This window comes from Anolis sagrei, chromosome 6, assembly GCF_037176765.1.
Source record: "Anolis sagrei isolate rAnoSag1 chromosome 6, rAnoSag1.mat, whole genome shotgun sequence".
Lineage (NCBI taxonomy): Eukaryota > Metazoa > Chordata > Lepidosauria > Squamata > Dactyloidae > Anolis > Anolis sagrei.
In genome coordinates this window covers 29,919,983-29,945,114 of record NC_090026.1, presented here as the reverse complement: position 1 = coordinate 29,945,114, position 25,132 = coordinate 29,919,983, and the positions used below count along the sequence as shown (strand labels likewise).

General features: G+C 42.1%; 1 protein-coding gene across 1 annotated transcript; it reads right to left on the bottom strand.

Annotated features, from left to right (window-relative positions):
• Window positions 1–6,762: 6,762 nt before the first annotated feature.
• Window positions 6,763–19,354, bottom strand: LSM12 (LSM12 homolog). The gene is made up of 5 exons (XM_060780792.2): window positions 19,135–19,354; window positions 14,038–14,171; window positions 12,020–12,129; window positions 9,604–9,730; window positions 6,763–8,815 (listed from the first exon to the last, which is right to left on the bottom strand). The coding sequence occupies exons 1-5, from the start codon at window positions 19,253–19,255 to the stop codon at window positions 8,723–8,725; spliced, it is 585 nt and encodes a 194-aa protein (XP_060636775.1). The 5' UTR covers window positions 19,256–19,354; the 3' UTR covers window positions 6,763–8,722.
• Window positions 19,355–25,132: the final 5,778 nt, after the last annotated feature.

Sequence of the window (25,132 nt, the reverse complement as noted above, 5' to 3'; positions counted from 1 at the left end):
ACAACACTGGCTCTTTGGCTTAGAAATGGAGATGAGTCCCACTCCCCAGAGTCGGACACGACTAAACTTGATGTCAGGGGAAACCTTTACTTTTTAATCTTGTTGTGTATCTAATAATACAAATAATACATACATACATATAGTGTGGAAGGGAAACTGTCTACCTCTCAGTCAAATTCCTCTTCTAGATGCAGACTATTCCTGTTTTATAATTGATGAAGCTACCGCTCACTACAAGGGAAAGCATCACGTTTCAGTCATTCAACACCTGAGTCCCCATCCCAAGCAGGTAAAACCATCCCCAAGACATCTCGTCTATTATTAACGGTCCCTTCTTGTGCCAGCTGAGCATGGTTTTGTTCATTTAAGAAATACAAAGGTGGGCATCTTTGGATTGACAGATAACTTTATATGCCAGAAAAGACTGCTCTTTCAGTGACAGAATACCATGCCTTCACAGAAAATTGGGGATTAGAGTGGAAAACAACGTCTTAAAAGTGGGATCTTAAACAAATTCATATAGCAGCTCTTCCAATCCTATAATTTGACTTATAGCAGGGGCAGGAATATATGAGCTGCTAAGGGGCTATGCTAGTTTTTTTATATATCAAACAGGCCTGGGAAAAATCACTTTTTGAAACTCCAATGAAGTGCTGCCAGTCCTTGTAACAGGAATTAAGTATGTCCCTCCAGATATGGCATTGAAGTGATGCTCCTACGCCATTAACTCCGCTGGACCGGTCAAAATGTCCGAATGCCCCATCACTGTCTCCCAATACTCCTAACTCAAAAACAGGAAATGTAATGTTGGTGGACAGGAAAAGATGTTTATAGATGGGCTTAAAGCCAACATTAAAAACTATGGCATAGACACCAAGAACTGGGAAGCCCTGGCCTTTGAGCGTTCTAACTTTGAGCGTTCTAACTGTGTCCAGCAGTGCTGCAAAATTTGAAAAGGCATGAATAGAGGGCAAAAGGGAGAAACATGCCAAGAGGAAGGCACATCAAGCCAACCCTGACCGGGACCACCTTCCACCTGGAAACCAATGTCCTTACTGCGGGAGAACATGCGGATCAAGAATAAGGCTCCACAGCCATCTACGGACTCACCGCCAAGACACTAGACTTGGAAGATCATCATCCTTGTACATTGAGGGATCATGTAAGTAAGTAAGGTTGGACAGCAGCTCCTGAAATTCCTCACCATTAACTATGTTGATTACTAGGGCTAATGAGAGCTGTAGTTCAACAATACCTGTCCAGACACATCTCCCCCATGAACCAGAATGGATGTTAAGATCTTCTGTGCAGGCCCTGCTCTCGGTCCCATCTCCTAGACAGGTGCAGCTGGTGGGAATGAGAAACAGGGCCTTCTCAGTGGTGGCCCTTTGACTGTGGAACTCCCTTCCTAGTGATGTGAGATCAGCCTCCTCCCTCCTGGCATTTAGAAAATAAGTAAAATCCTGGCTTTGGAACGAGGTGTTCGGAGACTAGCTACAATGCAATAGACAGCTGGGAATCAATGTGACTGTAACTGGAATGGCTCTTGGACTCTGATTACAGATGATGTGGTTATTTTAATTGCTGTTTAAAATCCTGTTTTAATTGCATTTATATTTGATTGTTTTATGTTTAATGATTTAATGTTTAACGTATTTATAATCTGTTATGTTTATGTTTCAATGTGGCATCGAATTGTGCCATGCTGTAAGGCGCTTTGAATCCCCCCTTGGGGTGAGATAGGATAGAAATATGGCAAATAAATAAATAAATTTGCAGGCCCAAACTTTGTCTTCTTGGTTTTGGAGTGTGGTTCTCAACCACTAGTCTCTAACTTCTTTGGACTTCAACTCACAGAATCCCTGGCCACTGGCCATGGTTTGGACAGGTATTATTGGACTACAGCTCTGGTTTCCTATGGTTTCCTGTTTGCATATTAACCAGGACTGATTCTGGTTAGCTTCCAATACAGGATCAGATGCCTTTAGTATAATTAGACCCTATAGGTTTGCCTTAGGATTGCCAATTGTTGGAAACGTGTCTTGAAATCATAACACATGACAATAACTGTACAGTGGCAAACACAACAGCAAATACATCATTCCCCAGGTGAGGGCGCTTGTGTTCAGCTGAAACAGCGAGAGATGTGTTCCATGTAATATTGGCCCTTGCCCATGCATATTAATATGGAAACAAAGAGCTTGTCCATCATGTTAGCAACTGAGTATCAAGTACTTGTTGGTATCAAGGCCAAGTCACTTCACGATTAATTTCACGGAGAAGAGCCGCTCTGCTAAGAAGGATTCTTTTCAAGAGGGAAAACTGATAACATTGATGCAGAACAGGTTTCCATATCTTGGCATCCATGAGAAAAATGGTTTGTGAAAGGCACTGTGGTCCAATTTGGGTCACAAAATTATTGTATAATATGGCAGAAGAGTCAAAACTATGGATATTTTAGTGAATTTGAGTCAGATGTTTTAGTGGGGAAGAATTTTGAAAGTAAAATAACTTCAGAAAACACAGGCATTGGCAGATGCAAAAATCTATTGTATAATTATATTGTTTCATTCCCATATCTATCCTGAGTTTCTATCAAGGTCTCCATCTTTTGCATTTTTTTCAGTGTTACCTCCCTTTGCTTTACCTGCAGATTGTTAGAAGGATTTCCTCCCTTTTCACCTGGAGTTTGCAATGACATTTTCAGAGTTTCATGCCACAACATGCTTCCATTAACCTTGCTTGTTCTGGGTGGCTGCTCTGATCTAATGATAAAACCACCACAATAGGTACAGCTTCTAACTTGGATGAATTCAGAGGAAAGCCTGTCCCCTCACAAATAACTGCAGTAGGAGGGATGGATTTCTTGGCAGTTGTTGCAAATAAACATCCTATAAGTGTTTTGGACTACCTTGGGGGTTTTTTTTCCCCGTGTCAGGAGTGACTTGAGAAATTGCAAGTCGCTTCTGGTATGAGAGAATTGGCCGTCTGCAAGGACATTGCCCAGGGTACACCTGGATGTTTTAAAATATTTTACCATCCTTGTGGGAGGCTTCTCTCATGTCAGCTGGAGCTGACAGAGGGAGCTCATCCACGTTCTCCTCAGATTCGAACCTCCGACCTGTCGGTCTTCAGTCCTGCCGGCACATTGGTTTAACCCATTGTGCCACCGGGGGCTCCTTGGTCTTGAACGAGCAATTAAAACTACTAGCCTGATAAAATATCCACAGAAATGAAAACTGCTAGAACTAGTTCACTGATATGGAACGAGATCAATAGTGGTAAGCTAGAATAGGTGGTCACCCTGACAGCCCCATAAAAATACACACAGATACCCCAAAAGTACAAAAACCCAAGTTGTTCTTACAATTCATATAGAAAAGTTTTGCAATAACCTGGTCCTAGTCAAAATTAAAACTTGGAAATTGTGACCTGTCAAAGTACACAGTTATCACACTATGATTCCACTTTGGCTCCCATGGCAATTTCCTATGGAATTTCTAGTATTTGTAGTGTAAGGAGGGATATTTAAAATGTTTAAACTACAAATCCCAGTCCATAGGATGTAACCATGACATTTGAACTGAAATATACAGCCATACCTATCTAGTACAAAACAACACCAGTTCTAATTCTTAATTTCTACTAGGAGCAGGTCTTTTGCAAAGCTTCCGTGTCTTCATGCTTCATTCAAGAACAAGACATCCCAAAATACTTCATATGACTGAAAAGGATAGCTCACAGCTAAAGTAGAATACCACACTGTGTCTGCTTAATATGAACAGACCCCAGTTCTAAATCTTAGGTCCCTTCCACACAGCTGAATAAAATCCCATATTAATCTGGAATAGATGGCAGCGTGGACTCAGATAATCCAATTCAAAGCAGATATTGTGGGATTTCTTGCCTCGATATTCTGGGATATAGGCCTGTGTGGAAGGGTCTTTAATCTCTACTAGGAGCAGGTTTTTTTTCAAAGCTTTCGGTCTCTATTGCTCATTCAAGAACAAGACGCTCCCAAATACTTCCCATTTCTAAAAGGGTTACTTACGATAATCAACTATTCTCTATCTAAGAAATTGTAGTTATGGCCGCTAAACTCAGAGGGAATAGGGGTACCAGACTGGTGCTGACTAATTATTTTTGCTAATTAAGAAGCCTTGGTGCTCTGATCGCTTGACCAAAGCACTGAGACAATTTCAGACTCTCCTTGGGGATATGGGCTTGGCAAGCTCAGTGTTTACACTTCCAAAAATGCATCAGTTTGTGTGTTGATCTTGCCAACATAACCATTTGTCAGGAAGCCTCTTGGAGATAGGAGCCATAACAACTCCCTTTACTTTGTACTCTCACCCTCCTACGTTCATTCTTCAATGTACATTTTTGAGTGCTCTGTAATATTTTGATGTATCTGTGGTTCTGCTGAAATAAAAAGTGGAATCAAACTAAGTTATATGATAAATGACCTCTGGTGTCAATCATCTAATTAACTAATCCCCAGCTTCAATCCGTTTCCATTTTCAGGGCAGTGAACAAGAGCTTGAATGAGCATACATTTTGATTATTGCCGAACACCTTCAGAGAGGAGCGTCTTCAGAATAACAAACCTAGAGCGAGACCAGTGATGGTGCATTCATATGAATGTGGAAGCTGGCCCCTTCCTGCTTTATGAACTCCCATCTCACCTACAATGGATTCCCACGTCACAACGCTGTAGTGAAAGCAACAAATGAACCCCTCCAAGGTTTAGACTAAATCCATCCTTGCTCAGCTGGAGTCCCTAATATAGGACTAGGCAATTGTGCCAGGTGACAGTTCTCACCCACTCAAGCTGCAAATGTATCAAAAAGAAACCAGGAGTGGTTTTATTTAGGGCCATTTTTACTCTACATTTTGGAGGTTAGGGTGGCTTTTCATCAAACACAAAGGGCAAAGCATTAAAATTTATGAGAAGTCTGGCATCAGGGTCACAATAGGTTGGCATGCCTTTCTCCACCTATTCCCCAATGCTTTGGTTTCCTCCCTCTCAGCCAAGAGTCTTGTGTAAATTGCCCTTTGCCTGCCAGCTTCCTGCCTGAAATGTCATGCAATTTTGAAGTTACACTGAGAGGTGCAGAATGGGCTAGCAATGTGAGTTGCCCACCCTCAGATCAAGTGGTAAGAATGAACTCCCTTTGATCCATGACGTTATCATTCAGAAAACCACCCTATGAAAGTCACAACCCTAGGGAAAAAAGAGCCTTCATCTCTAGCTCACTGAAATCTTAACCTTTTTTTAGCATCTGTTCACAATCCCATTTTCTTTGAACTCAAGTCTAGTAGGGTCAAATGTCAAGACCAAATTTATTCCAATGACACAGTCCATGTGTATTTCAAGGCAGGATGGAGTGGGAAGTACTCGGGGCATTGTGATGGAACTACTCATCTTTCTGGATGGAACTACTCCGATCCCACATTATAGGTTGTGGATTCTGATGGTTAGTATATAAAGCGGCTATATTGTATTAACTATACTCAATTCTTTTAGGTTTTGGCATGACAAAAACTATCAATAAAAATGGTTGACACAGGATATTCTATTGCACATAAGTATGCACACCTTGAAACAGTTGTCTAAACAGAATCCTGGAAAGAAAAAAAGGTTGTGGGTTCTGATGGTAGTACATAAGCCAAAGGACTCTCTTTCCAAGTGGATATCTTGTGTTTCCCATCAATCCGGCACTAGAAATTTCTCTTGCAAGCCATCTCAGGCAAGAAAAGGGGTAGGAACTGGAGCAAATTCAAGCGGTAGTCTGTAGGAATGCCATGCTAAAGTCCCATGTATGTACTCAGTCAGGTATACTTAAAGATTCAACAGAACAAGAAGACACTTCCTTAATAGGTTTTACACTCACATTCTCCTTCGAAGAAAAGGGACGGGGAAATACATACCTGTGTGGGAAGAGGTGTCCAGGTTCCTAGTGTAGTATTATGGTACCTATTTTAACTTCAATTAATGTATTGACCAAGTATTACTAATGAAGGCAGTGTGCCCCCTCTCCAAACATAGGGATGTCTAGGGTGTGGACCCTGTGTAACTCTTAAGATGGCAGGTCTTCTATATCAGCTGTGTAAAATAGGGTATTTCAGCAGATGTCGCTTGTCATGTATTGCCTCTGACATACCTATTCAGGTACAAGGGCAGACAAACTAGACAAAATATGCAGAGGCTTAATTTCCTTATATTTTTTAAAAAAATAGGTCATGTTTGGCATGACACCCCACCGCCATTATTCTGTTTAGGTTGTATTTTAATATATACTCTGCCTGGGTACTGATCATTGACTTATATATATCTTTATTGTATACACACACACACACACACACAAGCACGCACGCACACATATATACACACACACACAGCCTGAAGACAAAAGTGGGGAGGGGTCTTCTTCCCACCCATCTTATAAGAGAATAGGCCATGTTCTGTGTGTTCACTATTTGAATTGGACATGTTAACTTATTTGTGTACTTTACAAGCAACGCAATCCATGAAAATGTAATGAATCATAGAATCATAGAGTTGGAAGAGACCTCATGGGCCATCCAGTCCAACCCCCTGCCAAGAAGCAGGAATATTGCATTCAATGCAAATCCATGTGTTAGTGTGCTTGAAATTCAAGAGTTCAACCTGGCATACAAGTTTGTACAGGAAGCACTGTACATTTAATTAAATCCCACTGCTGCCCATACCCTCAAAGACAAACCCATCAACACATATGCTTGTCTGATGGTTAAAAAAATTCTGGGTTTTTATTGGTTTTGCTAGACAATACTAAAAAAAAATCCCTCCATTCTGAAAGGCAGGGCTTGAATTATTTAAAATTTGATCCATTTGTTTAAAAAAAAAACAAAAAGGGGAAAAGGGGAGAAGAGATCATGGCAAAAAAAGTCCTTTATAAGCTCAGTTTTTGTTCAAGTCAAAATCCACTTAGTCCCCAAAATAAATGTCTAAGGCAAGGATGTTTATAAAGGACAATGACAGCAGTCAGCCTGGGAGATGAAAAGTCAGACAAACGTAGACTAGTCAAGATTGTGACCAGGACCACTGGGATTTAGGTTGGTAAGAACACTCTTAAGATGTATTCTAGCAAGGTGGCTGAAATGCACACAATAAATCATGTACACTAGAATTCTGGACAATAACAATATTTCTTGGGAAATGGACAATATTCTGCAAGTAGGATAATACCACCCACAGCAGGAAGAGAAATATGAGTAGCATCACATTTCAATTCTCCAAACAACGGCTACTATGCCTGATCAAGTAGATCCAAACAGAGGAGCAAACTTCCCTGTTAATAGCGACACTTACATTTCCTGCATACAGCTGTGCACCACTGGAAGGAGACAATCGCCATAAGAACATTTATTCAGGAGAAGCAACCAAAGTGCACCCCTCAAATTCATTGGGGTTCACTTACCATGCCACAGGAAACTGTGACAAGGATGGAAACCCACCCACCGCACTGTCTCTTCATATTGCTTTGAAAAAAGGAGCCAGTGCGGTTACACTGGAGCTGAGCATAGCCATGCTTGAACTCAGCCCAAAATCTCACATCCCTTTCCACCTCTAAGTTGGGTCATAAGGAGCAAGACATACAACTGTGGCTCGTAAACTCCGCCAGGCAGCCTTGACCTACAGCGAGACCAGGTGCCCCTTGGAATGGCCAGTAGAACAGCATATGAGCAAGAAGGAAGCTATCAAATCTCCCAACACTACATGCCCTCTGAGGAAAATAAAATTTCTCCAACAGTACCATAGGGTGTTGCTCAGGAGCCCTTCCAATCCAGTGGTATTACCAGAGCCCCCATTTAGGGAAATGTAATGTAACATACAAGCTCAACTTGTGAAAGACAATGAGGGGGAAGCCTGCAACCCTTGTGTGTCTCTCACCCTCACAGGGTACAGCCCAACAAAACCTTAGCTCCAACACGGGTCTGATCTCCAGAGTTGTACGTTAAAAATGCCAACCACAGAAGGCTTGATTGTTAAGCACAGAGATATGCATTATTATTTTTCTGCCATGATCTCAGTTCAGAGTACTGCAAGAAGCAGAAAATATTTAAAGGACATTTTATATATATATTTATTATATATATATATATATTTCGAGATAAGAAAAATAAGGCTAATTCAAGCCTTGCCCTGTGCAAACAAAAACCAAAACGAGAGATCGCCAGTCACACAAAGGTCCCGATTACATTACCAGAGTCAGCCTGTTATTTTCTGTTTTCTCTCTATATATTTTTTCTTTAATAGGACAACTGGGGAGCTGAATTCTCCTATGATACAGGAGGGAGAGGGTTGGCATGGAACTGATTTTCAGTAAAGCTAAAACAAAAAAGATTCTGGGAGGGAGAAAAACCTCAAAGACAAGACAGCTGACTGTTCTAGGGGGGTAAACTTGATGGGCAAAAAGTAAAGAGTCTGTTAGTCAAGTAATGAATGAGTTTTTAAATTATTCTCTTGTTTTTGAAGTCTAAAGTTCGGAAGCTTGTGGGTCCCCCATCATTACAGGGCCACCACAAAATAGAAGTGGAACCCCCCTGCCCTCCCCTGCCCTCTCTGTGAAGGAGAGGTGTATCATCTGCCGCTGCTGCTGCTGCGTGTTCGAAGGGCTCCCCCCACCCCCACCCCCCGCAGGAGCAATCTATCGCAACCAGGAAGGGCAGGCGGGACTCAGGATGAGAGGGCACTCTCCTTCTGTGTTGGCTGGACTTGTGAACGCTGCATCCCCTTTTGGCTTTCGACATCTCTAAAATGTTTCTCGACCTGGATGGAGAAGGAAGCAAGGGAGTTAGTAGGAATCCAGCTTGGGCAGCAACAAGGGAGTTGGGAGGCTGATCTGCCACTAACAGATTCTGCTAGTTATATAGAAGGCAAAGCCTTGATATCTTAACAGGAATGACATTTGAAATAGAGGAAACAGGGCTTTCTCTTTGGTCCACATTACAGGCACATCTGTTTCCGTGTCTACACTGAAGAAAGATTGTGTGGCTGGTAGAAGGTATAGGATATCAAAGTGAACTAGTATAATCTTTATCAGCCACAGATAAGTATGATATCTCACTAGAACAGTGGTTCTCAACCTGTGGGCCCCCAGGGGTTTTGGCCTACAACTCCCAGAAATCCCAGTCTATTACGATTTCTGGGAGTTGAAGGCCAAAACATCTGGGGAACCACAGGTTGATAACCACTGTACTACAGCTTCAATCTACTTGACTGATTGATACTGAAACATTTGGTCCTTGTTGCTGTTTCAAGGGGAAGAACAGAGGGGAAGAACAGAAATTTACCGTTCTAATTCTGTCCTGCAGAAAAATAAATGTCCCATTCTGTTCTGTTAATAGTATAACCACCTGAATTATCTAGGACAGGTATCTTTTTCTCGTTGTCTGGAGAAATAGATAATAAAATGGATATTTAGCCAAACAATGGTTGTTAATGGCTGATAGGGGATGGATCACAGTATTGCTTACAATCCGGATTATGCTTGAGGTCAGTCTTACTTGTCTGATTTTTAAACAACACCCTTTTGTCCCAGAACTTGGTCTACTTACTATTTTGCGTACATGACTTAGGGCACTCCCCTCTTTTCCTTTACAGTTTTCCACTTGGTATGGAGGGGCAATGACAACTTCTTCCATCACGACTATATTCTTCTCTTGCCATTTACAATCTTTAATACTGGAGAAAGCAACAGAGAGTTCATTGATTTTAATACAATACAAAAAAACTTTCAGAAGGTCACAGGTTAAACAGCCAAAACTACAGAAGGTAAGCAGTAAATCAGAAGCAATTGTCTGCTCATTCTCTCCTGACACACCACCTTTTCCTTTGCTCCACTTGAATTTCCCTTGGTTTCCTCTGTAGCACAAATATGGCTCTCCTCTAACATTACATGCCATCATTAACAAGATGGACACTGCATAATCACAAGAGCTTATGCAAACTACAATCTACGAAATCCAGAGAAGTCAATGAGAGACAATGAACTCGGATGAAGAGTTGGAGAGAGGGCAAGGCAAACACCCCAGAAAGAAGGTTCAAGTTGCACACAAGGCTTTTTCAAATACAGAAGAAAGACTAACATAGCATATCCCCTACCCACCTACTACAATTTATAAAATACATAATCTTATGTGGCTTTCAGGACCAGTCTGCCAGGCCTCAAAACAAAGCGGAGCCATCATTCTGACATATGTGTTTTGAACGGAATTAGTATGTGGGAAAGCCTGTTACCTTTTCATGGTCTTACAATAAATCTGCTAGCCAAATCTTATAGTCATATCATCACTTCAAAATAATTTTAAAACATATAGAATTATAGATTTTTATAGACAAATTTAAATGATAAGCTTTAAAACTAGAACTTATTTAAACCGGTAGCTACATAGCCTTCAATATCACTTTGCTTCAAACAATGTTGTTATACATGTTATGGGATAGACTGGAAATCTTTGGAAGCACTATCATGCTGGGAGAAATGAGGAAATGTTGACTGGAAGTGTGTACTTTTCTTAAAAATCTAGCATGAGTTGCAATAATAGATTTCATCACTTTATTTAAGTGTGTGGTGGAGACCAATGATGCATCCATACTGACTTCTAATCAAGACATAGTCCTGAAACAATTGTACAGAATAGCCTGACTGAATGGGAGTGATATGTGAAGATGGGCAGTGCAATATACACACTTAAGTATGGTATGTTGATCTCTGTAATAAAATATATACTGAATCCATTTATCATTTTTTATTTTTATTGTCTTCTGTTGCACATGGTGTATTTACAGGTCCTAATTACAGCTCAACGGAATGGCACTCTGCCATTGTATATATTGTTGTAAGTTATCAACAGTCTTGTAGGCATCAATGATATTTTGCACTTCACTTTTTTTTTTTTTGTAATGCAAGGGGTTTTTTTTCTATGTAAGACCAATTACCATAGTGAACACACATTTTGATGCCTCAAATGTTAGAATTGTTTCTCAGCATATTTCTCCTACCGGCTGTAGTTTTTGAGATACAGAACATATGCCATATACCAGTCGCCATTTGCTCACCCATAAAGAATCATAACCATATTGAAGATGCTAGAACTGATTTGGTCTATCCAATGCAATTTTCTGAATAAGTGCCCCAAATAACCACAAAACAAGGCTAAAAACCGAAACACCAAGATTTTTTTTCCTTTGTTGGGCTTGTGTTTTTTTCACCCTCACCCTGAATTATTAGGTATTATTTGATAGGGTTCAACAGGCATGTTGACTCACATTGTCCTTCAGCAAGATGAAAAAAGGGAACCTACAAAGTACAATTCACACAAGCTCTGGAGCAACAAAAGTTCAACCAGAAGTCCTACTTCCTTTCAGTTGCACCATCCACCCTAGAATATTTGTCAGTGTTTAGAGTGTGGGTGACAATGAGTTAACCTGGCTCTTTCCTACGGTCTTTGAAACTATTTGATATCTTTTGTTCCAGCCAAATAAGGGGACTTAACAAAGGTTTACAAGGAAGTGGGGGAAATAAGGAAAAAAGCTTCCTCCAACGTGTAGTGAAATGAAGGAAATAGATAGGTAGCTATCTGTACTTGCAGGTGGCAATCGTTTTGGTTTCAGAGTTTGATAGGCATGGAATAAATGTCTAATGCATTTAGGGGATGGAAATATATTGCATTTCTGTAGTTTAAGTGTAACCTAAATATCCTAAAGGCTGATCTTGCAAGTTAAGTAGGGTCAGCTCTGGTTAGTGCCTGGATGGAAGACCACCAACAAATACCATACGTTGCAGGCTATGTTTCAGAGGAAGGAACTGGCAAAACCTCTAAGTAGTCCTTGCCTAAGAAACCCTGTGAAATTCATGAATTCGCCAAAAGGTAAAAGGCAACCTGAAAGCACAGACACACACTGGTAGTTTTTTGTCCCTTCCTTGATTATTTTCCTGTCCGTATCCTTCTTTCCAGCTCCTCTACTTACGTCTTGTGTATAGTCTGGAAAAGCTGCTGTCCTTCCAAAGAGACCCCAGCACTAATTGCATATGCCTGGCTCAGCTTTTCTTCCTTCTCCGTCCGTGCTTTGTTTGCAAGCTGGAATGAAAGTATGAGAGATACAGAGATCTTAATCTCAGGCTACGACACGTAACAAATATGCTGATCCTTAAATGGAGCTGAATTTGTAGAGAAAAATATATATTTGGATGACAAGGATTGCGACAAATCCTCCCTCATAAGCTGAAGTCCTCCAATGAGCTAACTCCTCAAAGATGCAGAGAACACAACAGGTTTTTTTTTATAAAGACAAGGTACAGAAAAGAAAAGAAAGAACAAAATAAGAGAGTGATAAAATAGAGTGGACAAGGTGCAGTCTAGCACAACATCAAGGTATTATCTTTGTTGCTCCAATGGGTATGTTTATTCAGGGCCACAAAGGGCAAGCCCGTTTTGCAAGTTGCATCATTGTAAGCAAAAGGAAGCTGACATTTATTGGTATGAACGAATCCTGCCAAGAAAACCCTGTGCTAGGTTCACCTTCAGGTCACCATAGGTAGGAAATGGCTTGAAGGCACACAACAACCACAGCCAAATATACCATCAGCTTCCTTTGACTTTTTAATTAGCACCCTATACTCACCATTCGATCAGTTCATGTTGCAATGTAGTTTCTAAGCTCATAAAATTTGTGTTAGTGAAGTTTCCTCTTTTAGCCCTCCAAACACCAGCCCCCAATGACAAGAGTATTAGAAAGGCACAAAATGATCTTTTAAAAAGCCTGGCTCTCATTACTCCTTTAATTCTCTTCCACATTTTAAACATGACCATGGGATGAATGGGAGAGTTCTATGAGATATGGGCTGGCTTGGGTGCATCTACACTGGAGAATTAATGCTATTAGAGACCACTTTAATTGCAATGGCTCAAGGCTATGGAATCTTGGGATTTGTCGTTTGGTGAAGCACCTGCACTTTTTGACAGACGAAGCTAAAGACCTTGTAAAACTACAACTCCCATGATTCCATAACACTAAGTCAAGGCAGTGAAAGTGGTGTCCAGCTGCATGAATTCTTTAGTGTACATGTATCCTTAGTAGAGAACAACTGCAGAAGAAAAAGTCTTGCAATCCATGACAGGGACATCAAATCCTGTATGACTCACAACCAAGACAACAACCTTGTACCTTGACTAAAAAGCATCAGTCAACTCAAATACAATTCAGTACCAAGGTCTAAGGCTATCTTTGTTTAAAGCAAGGGCTCCATTTAATAATGCCAACCATGGACTGTAACATTTTCAGGAAACACATTACCAGAATATCTACAGTCATTCATTATGGCACTAAGTGATGAACCAGAACATGACTACTAACCATGAAGGAATAACAACAGAACATTAGACATATTTAACCTTTGCAAAGTTGCAATTAGTGGTTTTCATACAATTACTTAAGAAGTGCACAAGAAGATATAGATATATAAAATTTAAGGGATAAAATAAAATTACAATACACATGTAATCCCAGCCAATTAAGTTATCATTTAATTTTTTGGCTAAAAAAGATCAAATAAAAATGGAAATTTTATTTTATTTTGAAGGCACACAGAGCAGCATCTTATTTCTTTGTCTAAGACTAGAAAGCTGGAATCTGTTTGCATAAGAGCCATTAAGCATTTCTGGTTAATTTGAATGCTAAACTGGAAAATTTCCACATCCAGTTTTGAATTTTTTTGAATATTTATTTAAAATAGATTTAAACTGCTTGACATTTTTTTCTTCTGGTTAAGTATTTTTGTTCAAATATTTGTGGGATGTTGATGCATCTGAAAGTTCAGCTAAATAAATAAAAAAACATGTTAAATCAGACTATTGTTCTATTTAGAGTATCAGAAAACTAAAATTTTCCATACCATTGAATCAGAGCCAGAAAGGATTTCATAGTTAGTAACTGTTGGTCTAACACTCTCATTGGAAGGAAAATCCATCATCAGAAAGAATTCTTACCTTGCTAACGTTGAGTGAAGCTAAAGGTGGGGGGGTTTCCGTACGGTCATTAATAATTTCCACTTCTGAAACATACTGTAAGTTTATAAGTAAGATATCTGCATGGTTAGGTTTGCCACTGGAAGAAGGACATTCTGAAGGAAAGAGAATTAAGGAAACAATATCCAACATACAGTATATCATACAAAATCCCAGAGAAAAAACAGATTTGACAAAAATGATTTAATAACATTCAGTATTCAACCATCGTGTTTGCCTGTTTCCTTGCAGTACCTTTGCTGATAAACTTTGCAGCTAGCTATCCTACGAGAGTGTCTGGTTGTGATTACACATATTATGATCCAAAACAGAAATCCTGGCTTTTGAGATGTGTGAAGGAATATGCCGAAGAGGGCAGCATGTACAGAATATAAAGCAGCCTTCCCCAGCCATGCTCCCTCCAGATGTGTCAAACTACAATGTGCATCATCCCCAGTTGGCACAGGCAATCATCATTTTGGCTTGGGGTAGTTAACATTGAATTCCATCACCAGGCTGGGAAGAGTGCTACTAAACAGCAGCTAACCCACCAAGATCAGCTATGAAAAATTGGGGATTATTCTGCATACCCACTCAGGCTACATTCCCAGAACGCTAATACAAAAGCCAACTTCAGAACAGGCGAAAAAGAAGCATTTAATGTATTATACACTTTTAGATAGCCAGAGAAAATTGAAATAAACTATTCCTGCCCAAATAATTGGTCAGTCCCATCGTTCATAATTGCCCTGAGATGTGTAAACACCGGGGATACATGAATGATTTTTACAGGCCATTCATGTATTCACAAAAGTGATATTAAATAACTCAGAATTCATAGCAATACGGGAGTGGGCTTGGTAAATCTCTTCAGGTGTTTCCCTAATCCAGAAGCTTGTTTTCCGCAATGGCCAGACAGATGCTTATGGATGGCCACAGAAAGTCAGTCATGCCCTCCTGCCATTAATCCTCAGAAATTGGGTTTACGGAGGCACATTCCTTCTAGGGGTAATACATAACATCCTGAGTAACACCTCTTAACAGTCGTATCCTCCATGATTTTGTCTAATTGCGTTCTAATGCTATCCATATTGGTAGCCATCAGATTTCAAGGCTGCAAATTCCATCCTGTAATGATGGGCTGTGTGAAGAGGCACCTCCTTTCCCCCGTTTTATAAGTGCTGCTTAGCCCTATGCGTGGGGATGAAAACCTCTCTATCCACACAACTTTCAAAATCCAGCTTCTAATTATTCATCTTCTGAAAACACAGGAAATATCCCAACCAATTTAGTGCACAACACCTATCTGGCTTTAAAGCGCCAATGTGCATGTACATTCTCCTGCCGCATGACATCCCAGGGAAGACTTGCATAGTGATAAAACAATGGATTCTGGCAACTCAAACGCAGAAGAACTGAAGTATTCCTACTATCCAGAGGCCCAGAAGCTTTCCCTCTATCTCCTCAGAAGTTATTTCTTACTGGCACAGGACTAGTACAGACATAAAGAGGGACTATTGTCACACATCTCTCATTCTGCTGTCCTAGTCATGGGGTCAAGCACTTAATCAGTGCTAATGCTAACATACAAGCAAAACACTTCTTAATGTTTAACTTTCTTAGAAAGGGCTTGCACATACACTTATGCAAACATACATTCACAATTTGATGGTAATGAGCATGTTTTGCATAACTATTCAATGAGGACTTGCACACACAAACCATGAAATGCTTTTTGAAACATTTTAAATGTAAAGCTTTTTCAGTGTTATCAGTCCACAGAATCAGGTAACTTGCCATTGAGTTGAGAAGTCAAGTGAGCCGCGCTGATTATGTGGACCAAATTGTTGCCCTTTCACCTTCCAAATGAAAAGGAACTCAGTGTACTTGTTAAGCTCAGAAAAAGGCAGGCGTTTAAAACTTGCAGCCCACTTGATGCTATTGCATTGCAACTTCTACCCTTCCTTCCTTTGTGCTATGCTGTCTAGCTATGAGAGAAACTGCAATCTACCAATATCTGGAAAGCCACCAATGACTTAAGTTTGGCCTCTTTATCGTAAACCTGTCTGGTTCTCTCTCTCCTTTCTCCATAAATCACACCCTCCCATCACCATCTGGTAAGCCAACACTTATTTTTCTGAGCTTTCACTTTCACAAAACACCTATTCATTTTCTTCCAAGCTCCTCTTATCAAAATGCAGTATTCTAAGTTTGTAGTAATCTCCATGCCTCTTGCTGCAAGGGTTCAAGATCCACAATCCCATCTTAAAATTGTTTTCTAAGAAGCAAATGGATATTCTCTAATCTGGAAAAGAGAATCAACTACCAGACCTGCCCTTCACCTTCCTCTTCTTCCTTCCCTTTCCCTCCACACAAACCCATGCTGATCAGTAGGGCTGTCTTCCTTCATCAAAGCCTCAGGCTAATTAAGGTCCTCAAAGTTAATAAATTCCTCCAGCACTGAAATTGTATTACAGAACCATAGTGTTGGTAGAGATCATAAGGGCCATCCAATCCAATCTCCTGTCATGCAAGAACATCCACTCAAATCACTCCCAACAGGTGGCCATCCAGCCTTTGCTTAACCTCCAGAAAAGGCACCTAGTTCCAAATTGCCCATATTCTTCTTGAATTGTGGCACCCAGACCTGGACACAGTATTCCAGGTGAGGTCTGCCCAAAGCAGGAAAAAGTGGGAAGACAGCCTCCCCTGACCACATGTTTTGGACTCCGGCACCCAAACTTTCGGTCCTCTGGGTGTCCAAAACACCTAGAGGGCCAAAAGTTTGCCCATGCCTAGCCTAGAATCAGATTGGCTTTTTGTGCTACTGCATCACACTGTTGACCCACGTTCTGCTTGTTGTCTACAAAGGTCCCTTCTATACTGTCTTTATATCCCAGGATAGTTGCTTTGAACTGAGTTATATGAGTCTCCACTGCCATATAATATAAACATATATTCTGGGATATAAGGACAGCGTAGAAGGGGCAGAAGGACCCTTCCACACAGCCATATAACCCAGGATATCAAGGCAGAAAAGCCACAATATCTGCTTTGAACTGGGTTATCTGAGGCCCCTTCCACACAGCTGAATAAAATCCCACATTATCTGCTTGGAATCTATGGCAGTGTGGACTCAGAAAACCCAGGCCCCTTCCACACAGCCATATAATCCAAGGCAGGAAATCCCACAATATCTGCTTCGAAGTAGGGCCCCTTCCAAACACCTTAATAAAATCCCACATTATCCGCTTTGAACTGAAATATATGGCAGTGTGGACTCAGATAACCCAGTTCAAAGTAGATATTGTGTGATTTTCCGCCTTGATATTCTGGGTTATATGGCTGTGAGGAAGGGCCCTGGGTTATCTGAGTCCACACTGCCATATATTCTAGTTCAAAGCAGAAAATTTGGGATTTTATTCAGCTATGTGGAAGGGGCTCCAGTTCAAAGCATATACTGTGGGATTTTCAGTCTTGATATTCTGAGGACCCTTCCACACAGTCATATAACAGAGGGTCCTTCCACACAGTTATAGAACCCAAAATATTAAGGCTGAAAATCTCACCATATCTGCTTTGAACTGGGTTATCTGAGTCCACACTGTCATATATTCCAATTCTAAGCAGAAAACATAGGATTTTATTCAGTTTATTTATTTATTAACCATATTTCTATACCGCCTTTCTCAGCCTGAAGGCGACTCAGCCCGGTTTACAAATGGCACAATTTGATGCCTACAAAACACAAAACAATTAAAACATTTAGCATAAATAACATTTGATAAAATAAAACCGATAAAATTATAAATCCACAGCACCTCATTACCCAATCGCACTGCCCAATCATTCTGAAGATTGGTTTGTCTGCTACACTGCATTTGGGAAAGCTTGCTCAAAAAGCCAGGTTTAAACTTTTTTTCGATATGTTAGGAGGGTGGGGGCTGATCTACATCCCTAGGGAGGGTGTTTCCTAGCCAAGGGGTCACCACTGAGAAGGTCCTGTCGCTCGTTCCCGCCAACCTAGTCTGTGAAGAAGGCGGGACCGAGAGCAGGGCCTCCCCAGAATATTTTTATCCAGCTGTGTGGCAGGGGCCCCAGAATATCAAGGCAGAAAATCCAATACTATCTGCATTGAACTGCGTTATCTGAGTCCACACTGCCATATAGTCTAATTCAGAAGTCCTCAAACTTTTTAAACAGAGGGCCAGGCCACAGTTCCTCAAACTGATGGAGGGCCGGATTATAATTTGAAAAAAAAGCATGAATGAATTCCTATGCACACTGCACGTATCTTATTTATAGTGCAAAAGACACTTAAAAACCATACAATTAAAATGAAGAACAATTTTAACAAATATAAAGTTATTATTATTGAACAATTTTAACAAATACAAACTTATTATTTCATTGGGAATTGTGGGCCTACTTTTGGCCGATGAGATAGGATTGTTGTTGTTATTGTGTGCTTTCAAGTCATTTCAGACTTAGGTTGACCCTGAGCAAGGGCCAGGTAAACGATCTTGGAGAGCCGCATTAGGCCCCCAGGCCTTAATTTGAGGACCCCTGGTGTAATTCAATGTGGATTTTATACAGATGTGTGGAAGAGGCCTAAGACCCCTAAATCCCTTCCACATTGACTGTTTCTTTTTTTTTCCTGCCTAGGTGTAGTACTTTTGAAATTCACTTTGGTTTGGGTCAGGCATGGGCAAACTTGGGCCTTGCAGGTGTTTTGGACTTCAACTCCCAGCATTCCTAACAGCCTCAGGAAGGGGCCTGAGGCTGTTAGGAATGCTGGGAGTTGAAGTCCAAAACACCTGCAAGGCCCAAGTTTGCCCATGCCTGGCTTGGGCCCTGATCTCTCATCTGTTAAGGTACATTCAGAGCCCTGATCTCCTCCTCAAGGGTGTCAATTGGGTGCCACCTTCTATCCCGCCGCCCAAGCCATTGCTAAAGAGGCTGAGAGAGGAGCCCTAGGCCCACGCCAGACCCCTCTGGACCCAGGGCGCCATTGGGAAGCCCGGCGTGGGTTCCCAACCCATCCCTCCACCCCTCCCGCCTCTTTCCCGGTGAGGATACTGAGCGCCAGCATCTTGCTGGGGTAGTCGAAGGCCACCACTTCGCCCTGCAGCCGCTGCTCCTGGCAAGTCCGGCACGATACCTGGCTGCCCACACTGAAGAACTCGCCCGGGGCCGCCATCTTGTTTCAGGCCCAGGCCCAGGCGGCGCCCTTCGCGGCCCCTCACGCCGCGGCTCCGGGGCCCCAGCGGGAAGCGGCGGCGGAAGGGAAGGAGGCAGCAGAAGGAGCCGCGAACGGGCCGCCACCCAGCCAAGCCGGGCCCAGCGCGCTCTCGCCTGGCTCCCTTTCCTCCGCCTGCCTCGGTTCAGCCTCCTAGGCAAGGGGAGGAAAAAAAAAAGAAAAAGGAAGGACGAGGAGTGGCCAAGGCGACGGCGCCCCGCCCGCACTCACGCACGCGACGTCACCGCGCACGCTGGCGACGCCGCCGCCGATTGGCCAGGCGAGAGTTCAGTTTCAGGGAAGAGGGAAAAGGAAGTGGAGTCAAGCCCCGCCTCGGAGGAAGTGGGCGGGGCTTGGCTAATACCTTCTCTTTCAAGAGGCGGGAGGGGCTTGGAAGGAGAGGGAAGGGTAGTCCTGGCTTCCTTGCCTAAGGCCTCATCACGCTTCAGCCTTTATTAACCACTGCAATCCTCTTTCATTAGGACCTCATCTCACTCCAGCAGGCATGGGCCAACTTGGGCCCTCCTGGTGTTTTTGGACTCCAACTCCCACAATTCCTTAAGCGGCTGAGGCTGTGAGGAATTGTGGGTGTTGAAGTCCCAAACACCAGGAGGGCCCATTCCTGCAGTATTTATTTATTTATTTTTTGCACTGTGCTACTCTGCCGCTGAGTATGCATGCCCAGTGTGGAACACATCTCACCACACTAAAACAGTGGATGTGGCTCTTAATGAGACATGCCGCATTATCACGGGGTGTCTGCGCCCTACACCACTGGAGAAATTACACTGCTTAGCCGGTATTGCACCACCTGACATCCGCCGGGAAGTAGCAGCCAATAGTGAAAGGACCAAGGCAGAGACATCTCCAGCTCATCCCCTGTTTGGGTATCAGCCAGCACGTCAACGACTTAAATCTAGAAATAGTTTTCTATGATCTACAGAGACACTCGTTGGAACACCTCAGCAAGCGAGAGTCCAAAAGTGGCAGGCTCAAACCCAGAACCTCAACCAATGGCTGATACCAAATGAGAGACTCCCCCCTGGGCACACAGAGGACTGGGCGACTTGGAAGGTGCTGAACAGACTGCGCTCTGGCACCATGAGACGCAGAGCCAACTTTCAGAAATGGGGCTATAAAGTGGAATCCTCGACATGTGAGTGTGGAGAGAAGCAAACCACTGACCCTGCTGCAATGCAACCTGAGCCCAGCCACATGCACAATGGAGGACCTTCTTGCGGCAACACCAGAAGCACTCCAAGTGGCCAGATACTGGTCAAAGGACATTTAGTCAACCAGCAAACTCACAAATTTTGTATTTTGTCTGTTTGTTTGCTTTGTTCTGTTAGAAATGTAATATAATCGACTGGTTGCCCTGACACAAATAAAATAAATAATTTTTATTTATTTATTCATGTATACCCTGGGGCTGTGAGGAGTTGTGGGAGTTGGAGTCCAAAACACCAGGAGGGCCGATTCCTGCACTATTTATTATTTTATTTATTTATGTATATCCTGACGTTGTGAGGAATTTGAGTCCCAAACACCAGGAGGTTCCATTCCTGCACTATTTATTATTATTTTATTATTTATGTATATTCTGAGGCTGTGAGGAATTGTGGGAGTTGGAGTCCAAAACAGCAGGAGGGCCCATTCCTGCACTATTTCTTATTTATTCATGTATATCCTGAGCCTGTGAGGAATTGTGGGGGTTGGAGTCCCAAACTCCAGGAAGGCCCATTCCTGCACTATTTATTATTTTGTATATCCAGAGGCTATGAGGGATTGTGGGAGTTGGAGTCCAAAACACCAAGGGGGCCCATTCCTGCACAATTATTTATTTATTTATTTATTTATAAAACTTGTGCACCAGCTGTTCCCGTACCTTGGGAAGTCTGACTTGGCCACGGCGGTCCACGCTCTGGTTACATCCTGTATAGACTACTGCAACGCTCTCTACGTGGGGTTGCCTCTGAAGACTGCCCGGAAGCTCCAATTAGTCCAACGAGCAGCAGCCAGATTACTAACAGGAGTGGGGTACAGGGAGCATACTACTCCTCTGTTGCGCCAGCTCCACTGGCTGCCAATTAGCTTCCGAGCACAATTCAAAGTGCTGGTGTTAACCTATAAATCCCTAAATGACACCAGCCCAGTTTACTTGTCCGAATGGATTCTCCCCAATGAACCATCAAGATTGTTAAGATCTTCTGGAGGGGCCCTGCTCTCGGTCCCACCGGCTTCACAAGCACGCCTGGCAGGGACGAGACAGGGCCTTCTCAGTGTTGGCCCCTCGGTTGTGGAACGTCCTTCCTACGGATATTAGATCGGCCCCCTCCCTACTGGCATTCCGGAGGAGAATGAAGACCTGGCTGTTCAAACAGGCATTCAACTAGGCAGTGGAATTGATTATTGGAACACGGAATAATGGATATTGAGACTGGATTCTGATTTTATTGATGAGACGTGATGGAATTGTTATATTGATGTATTGATGTTTGATGTTTAATCGCTATGCTTTTAAATGTCCAATGATTTTGTACTGTGTATATTGAAATTGTTAACCGCTCTGAGTTGCCTAAGGGCTGAGAAGAGCGGTATGCAAGCGAAGTAAATAAATAAATAAATAAATAACACACCAGGAGGGCCCATTCCTGCACTATTTATTATTTATTTATGTATATCTTGAGGCTATGAGGAATTGTGCGGGTTGGGAGTCCAAAACACCAGGAGGCCCATTCCTGCACGATTTATTATTTTTTTATTTTTTTATGTATATCCTGAGGCTGTGAGGAATTGTGGGAGTTGGAGTCCAAAACACCAGGAGGCCCATTTCTGTACGATTTATTATTTATTTATGTATATCCTGAGACTGTGAGGAATTGTGGGGGTTGGAGTCCAAAACACCAGGAAGGGCCCATTCCGGCACTATTTATTTATTTATATCCCGCTTTATCTCTCCATATGGAGATTCAATTAAAAAGTATATCATTATATATTATTATGTAGTAACTAGCCGTCCCCTACCAAGTGTTTCTGTGGCCCACATGCGGGTTCTGTGTGAGAGGTTTGGCCCAATTCTTTCGTTGGTGGGATTCAGAATGCTCTGTGATTGTTGGTGAACTATTCTATTTTCCCAAACTCTACCAGTGTTCACATTTGGGTATTTTGAGTATTCGTGTAGAGTTTGGTCCAGATCCATCATTGTTTGAGTCCACAGTGATCTCTGGATGTAGCTACAACTCCAAAACCAAAGGACACTGCCCACCAAACCTTTCCAGTATTTTCTGTTCATCATGGGAGAACTGTGTGCCAAGTTTGGTCCAATTCTATGAAGATTTGAACGAGAGGACATAGTCTCTTTTTAAATTGTTTATTATGCACTGTCGTTTATGTTTAATTGAACTTGATGTTTTTGCATTATCAATGTATGTATTTTGTTTCGGCATCAAATTGTGCCGACTGTGTATACCGCCCTGAGTCGCCTTCGGGCTGATATGGGCGGGATAGAAATAATGTAAATAAATACAATAAATAAATATTGTTGGTGGGGTTCGGAATGCTCTGTGATTGTAGGTGAACTATAAATCCCAGCAACTACAACTCCCAAATTACAATATCAATTTTTTGAGTGAAGAACATACATTGGGTTGTTAGGTGTCTTGTGTCCAAATTTGGTGTCAATTTGTCTAGTGGTTATTGAGTTATGTTAATCCCACAAATGAACATGCAAATGTGAGTAGATCAATAGGTACCGCTTCAGCGGGAAGGTAATGGTGCTCCATGTAGTCATGCTGGCCACATGACCTTGGAGGTGTCTATGGACAATTCCGGCTCTTCAGCTTAGAAATGGAGATGAGCACCAACCCCCAGAGTCGGACACAACTGGACTTAACGTTTATTTATTCCAACTCTTTGTAACTTCATGGACAAGTCCACGCTAGAGCTCCCTGTCCACCCCCAGCTCCTTCAAGGTCAAGCGTGTCACCTCAAGGATACCATCCTTCCGTCTTGCCCTTGGTTGGCACCACTTCCTTTCTCCTTCCATTTTCCCAAGCATCATTGTCTTCTCCAAGCTTTCCTGTCTCCTAATGGTGTGGCCAAAGTACTTCATCATTGCCCCTAATATCCTTCCCTCCAGTGAGCATTATTTCCTGGAGTATGGACTGGTTTATCTTCCTGCGGTCCAAGGCACTCTCAGAATTTTCCTCCAACACCACAGTTCAAAAGCATCTGTTTTCCTTCACTCAGCCTTCCTTATGGTCCAACTCTCACATCCATAGGTTACTACGGGGAATATAATTGCTTAACTATGCGGATCTTCGTCGCCAGTGTGATGTCTCTACTCTTCACTATTTTATCGAGATTGGTCATTGCTCTCCTCCCAAGAAGTAAACATCTTCTGATTTCCTGGCTGCAGTCTGCATCTGCAATAATCTTTGCACCTAGAAATACAAAGTCTGTTACGGCCTCCACGTTTTTCCCCTCTAATTGACAGTTATCAATCAGTTTGGTTGCCATAATCTTGGGGTTTTTTATGTTTAACTGCAACCCAGCTTTTGCACTTTCTTCTTTCACCTTGGTTAGAAAGCTCCTCAATTCCTCCTCATTTTCGGTCATGAAAGTGGCATCATCTGCATATCTAAGGTTGTTAATGTTTTTTTTTCAGCAATGTTAACCCCAGCTTTGGATTTATCAAGCCCTGCACGTCTCATGATGTGTTCTGCATAGATGTTGAATAGGTCAGGTGAGGTCAGGTACAGCCCTGCCGTACTCCTTTCCCAATCTTGAATCAGTCTGTTGTTCCATGGTCAGTTCTTACTACAGATTTAAGTACAGATTGCAAATGCTAGGATAGAATGACTGTTCTGTGGTCTGTTCTTACTGTTGCTACTTGGTCGTTATACAGATTCCTAAGGAGACAGACAAGGTGACTTGTGATCATCATACCACCAAGAACTTGCCACAATTTATTATGATCCACACAGTCAAAGGCTTTAGAATAGTCAATAAAACAGAAATCGGTGTTTTTCTGAAACTCCCTGCCTTTCTCTATTATCCATTATTCTTGTGAACTATGATTCTATAATAGTAGGTAAAGGTTTTCCTCTGTTGTTAAGTCCAATTTGAGGGTTGGTGCTCATCTCAGTTTCTAAGCCGAAGAGCCGGTGTTGTCTGTAGACGCCTCTAAGGTCATGTGGCCAGCATGACTGCATGGAGCACCATTACCATCCCGCCGGAGCGGTACCTATTGATCTGCTCATATTTGCATGTTTTTGAACTGTTAAGTTGGCAGAAGCTGTGGCTAACAGCAGGAGTTCACCACCGCTCCCCGGATTTGAACCAGCGATATTTGGGTCTGCAAGTTTAGCAGCTCAGTGGTTTAACCTATTGCGCCACTGGGGGCTCAATTCCAATAGCAGAGAAATTTTAAAGCGAAGTTTGTGACTCTGGTTGCATCCACACTGCAGAATTAATGCAGTTTAAAACCACTTTAACTATCATATCTAAATGTTGTAGTTTGGTGAGGCACCATCATTCTTGGGCAGGGAGCACTAAAAACCTTTTAAAAAATACAACTCCCTGAGCCGTGACAGTTAAAGTGGTGTCAAACTTCATTGATTCTATATCAGTGGTTCTCAACCTTCCGAATGCCACGACCCCTTAATACAGTTCCTCATGTTGTGGTGACCTCCAACCATTATTTTCATTGCTTCTTCATAACTGTAATTTTGCTACTGTTATGGATCGTAATGTAAATATCTGATATGCAGGATGTATTTTCATTTACTGGACCAAATTTGGCACAAATACTCGATATGCCCAAATTTGAATACTGGC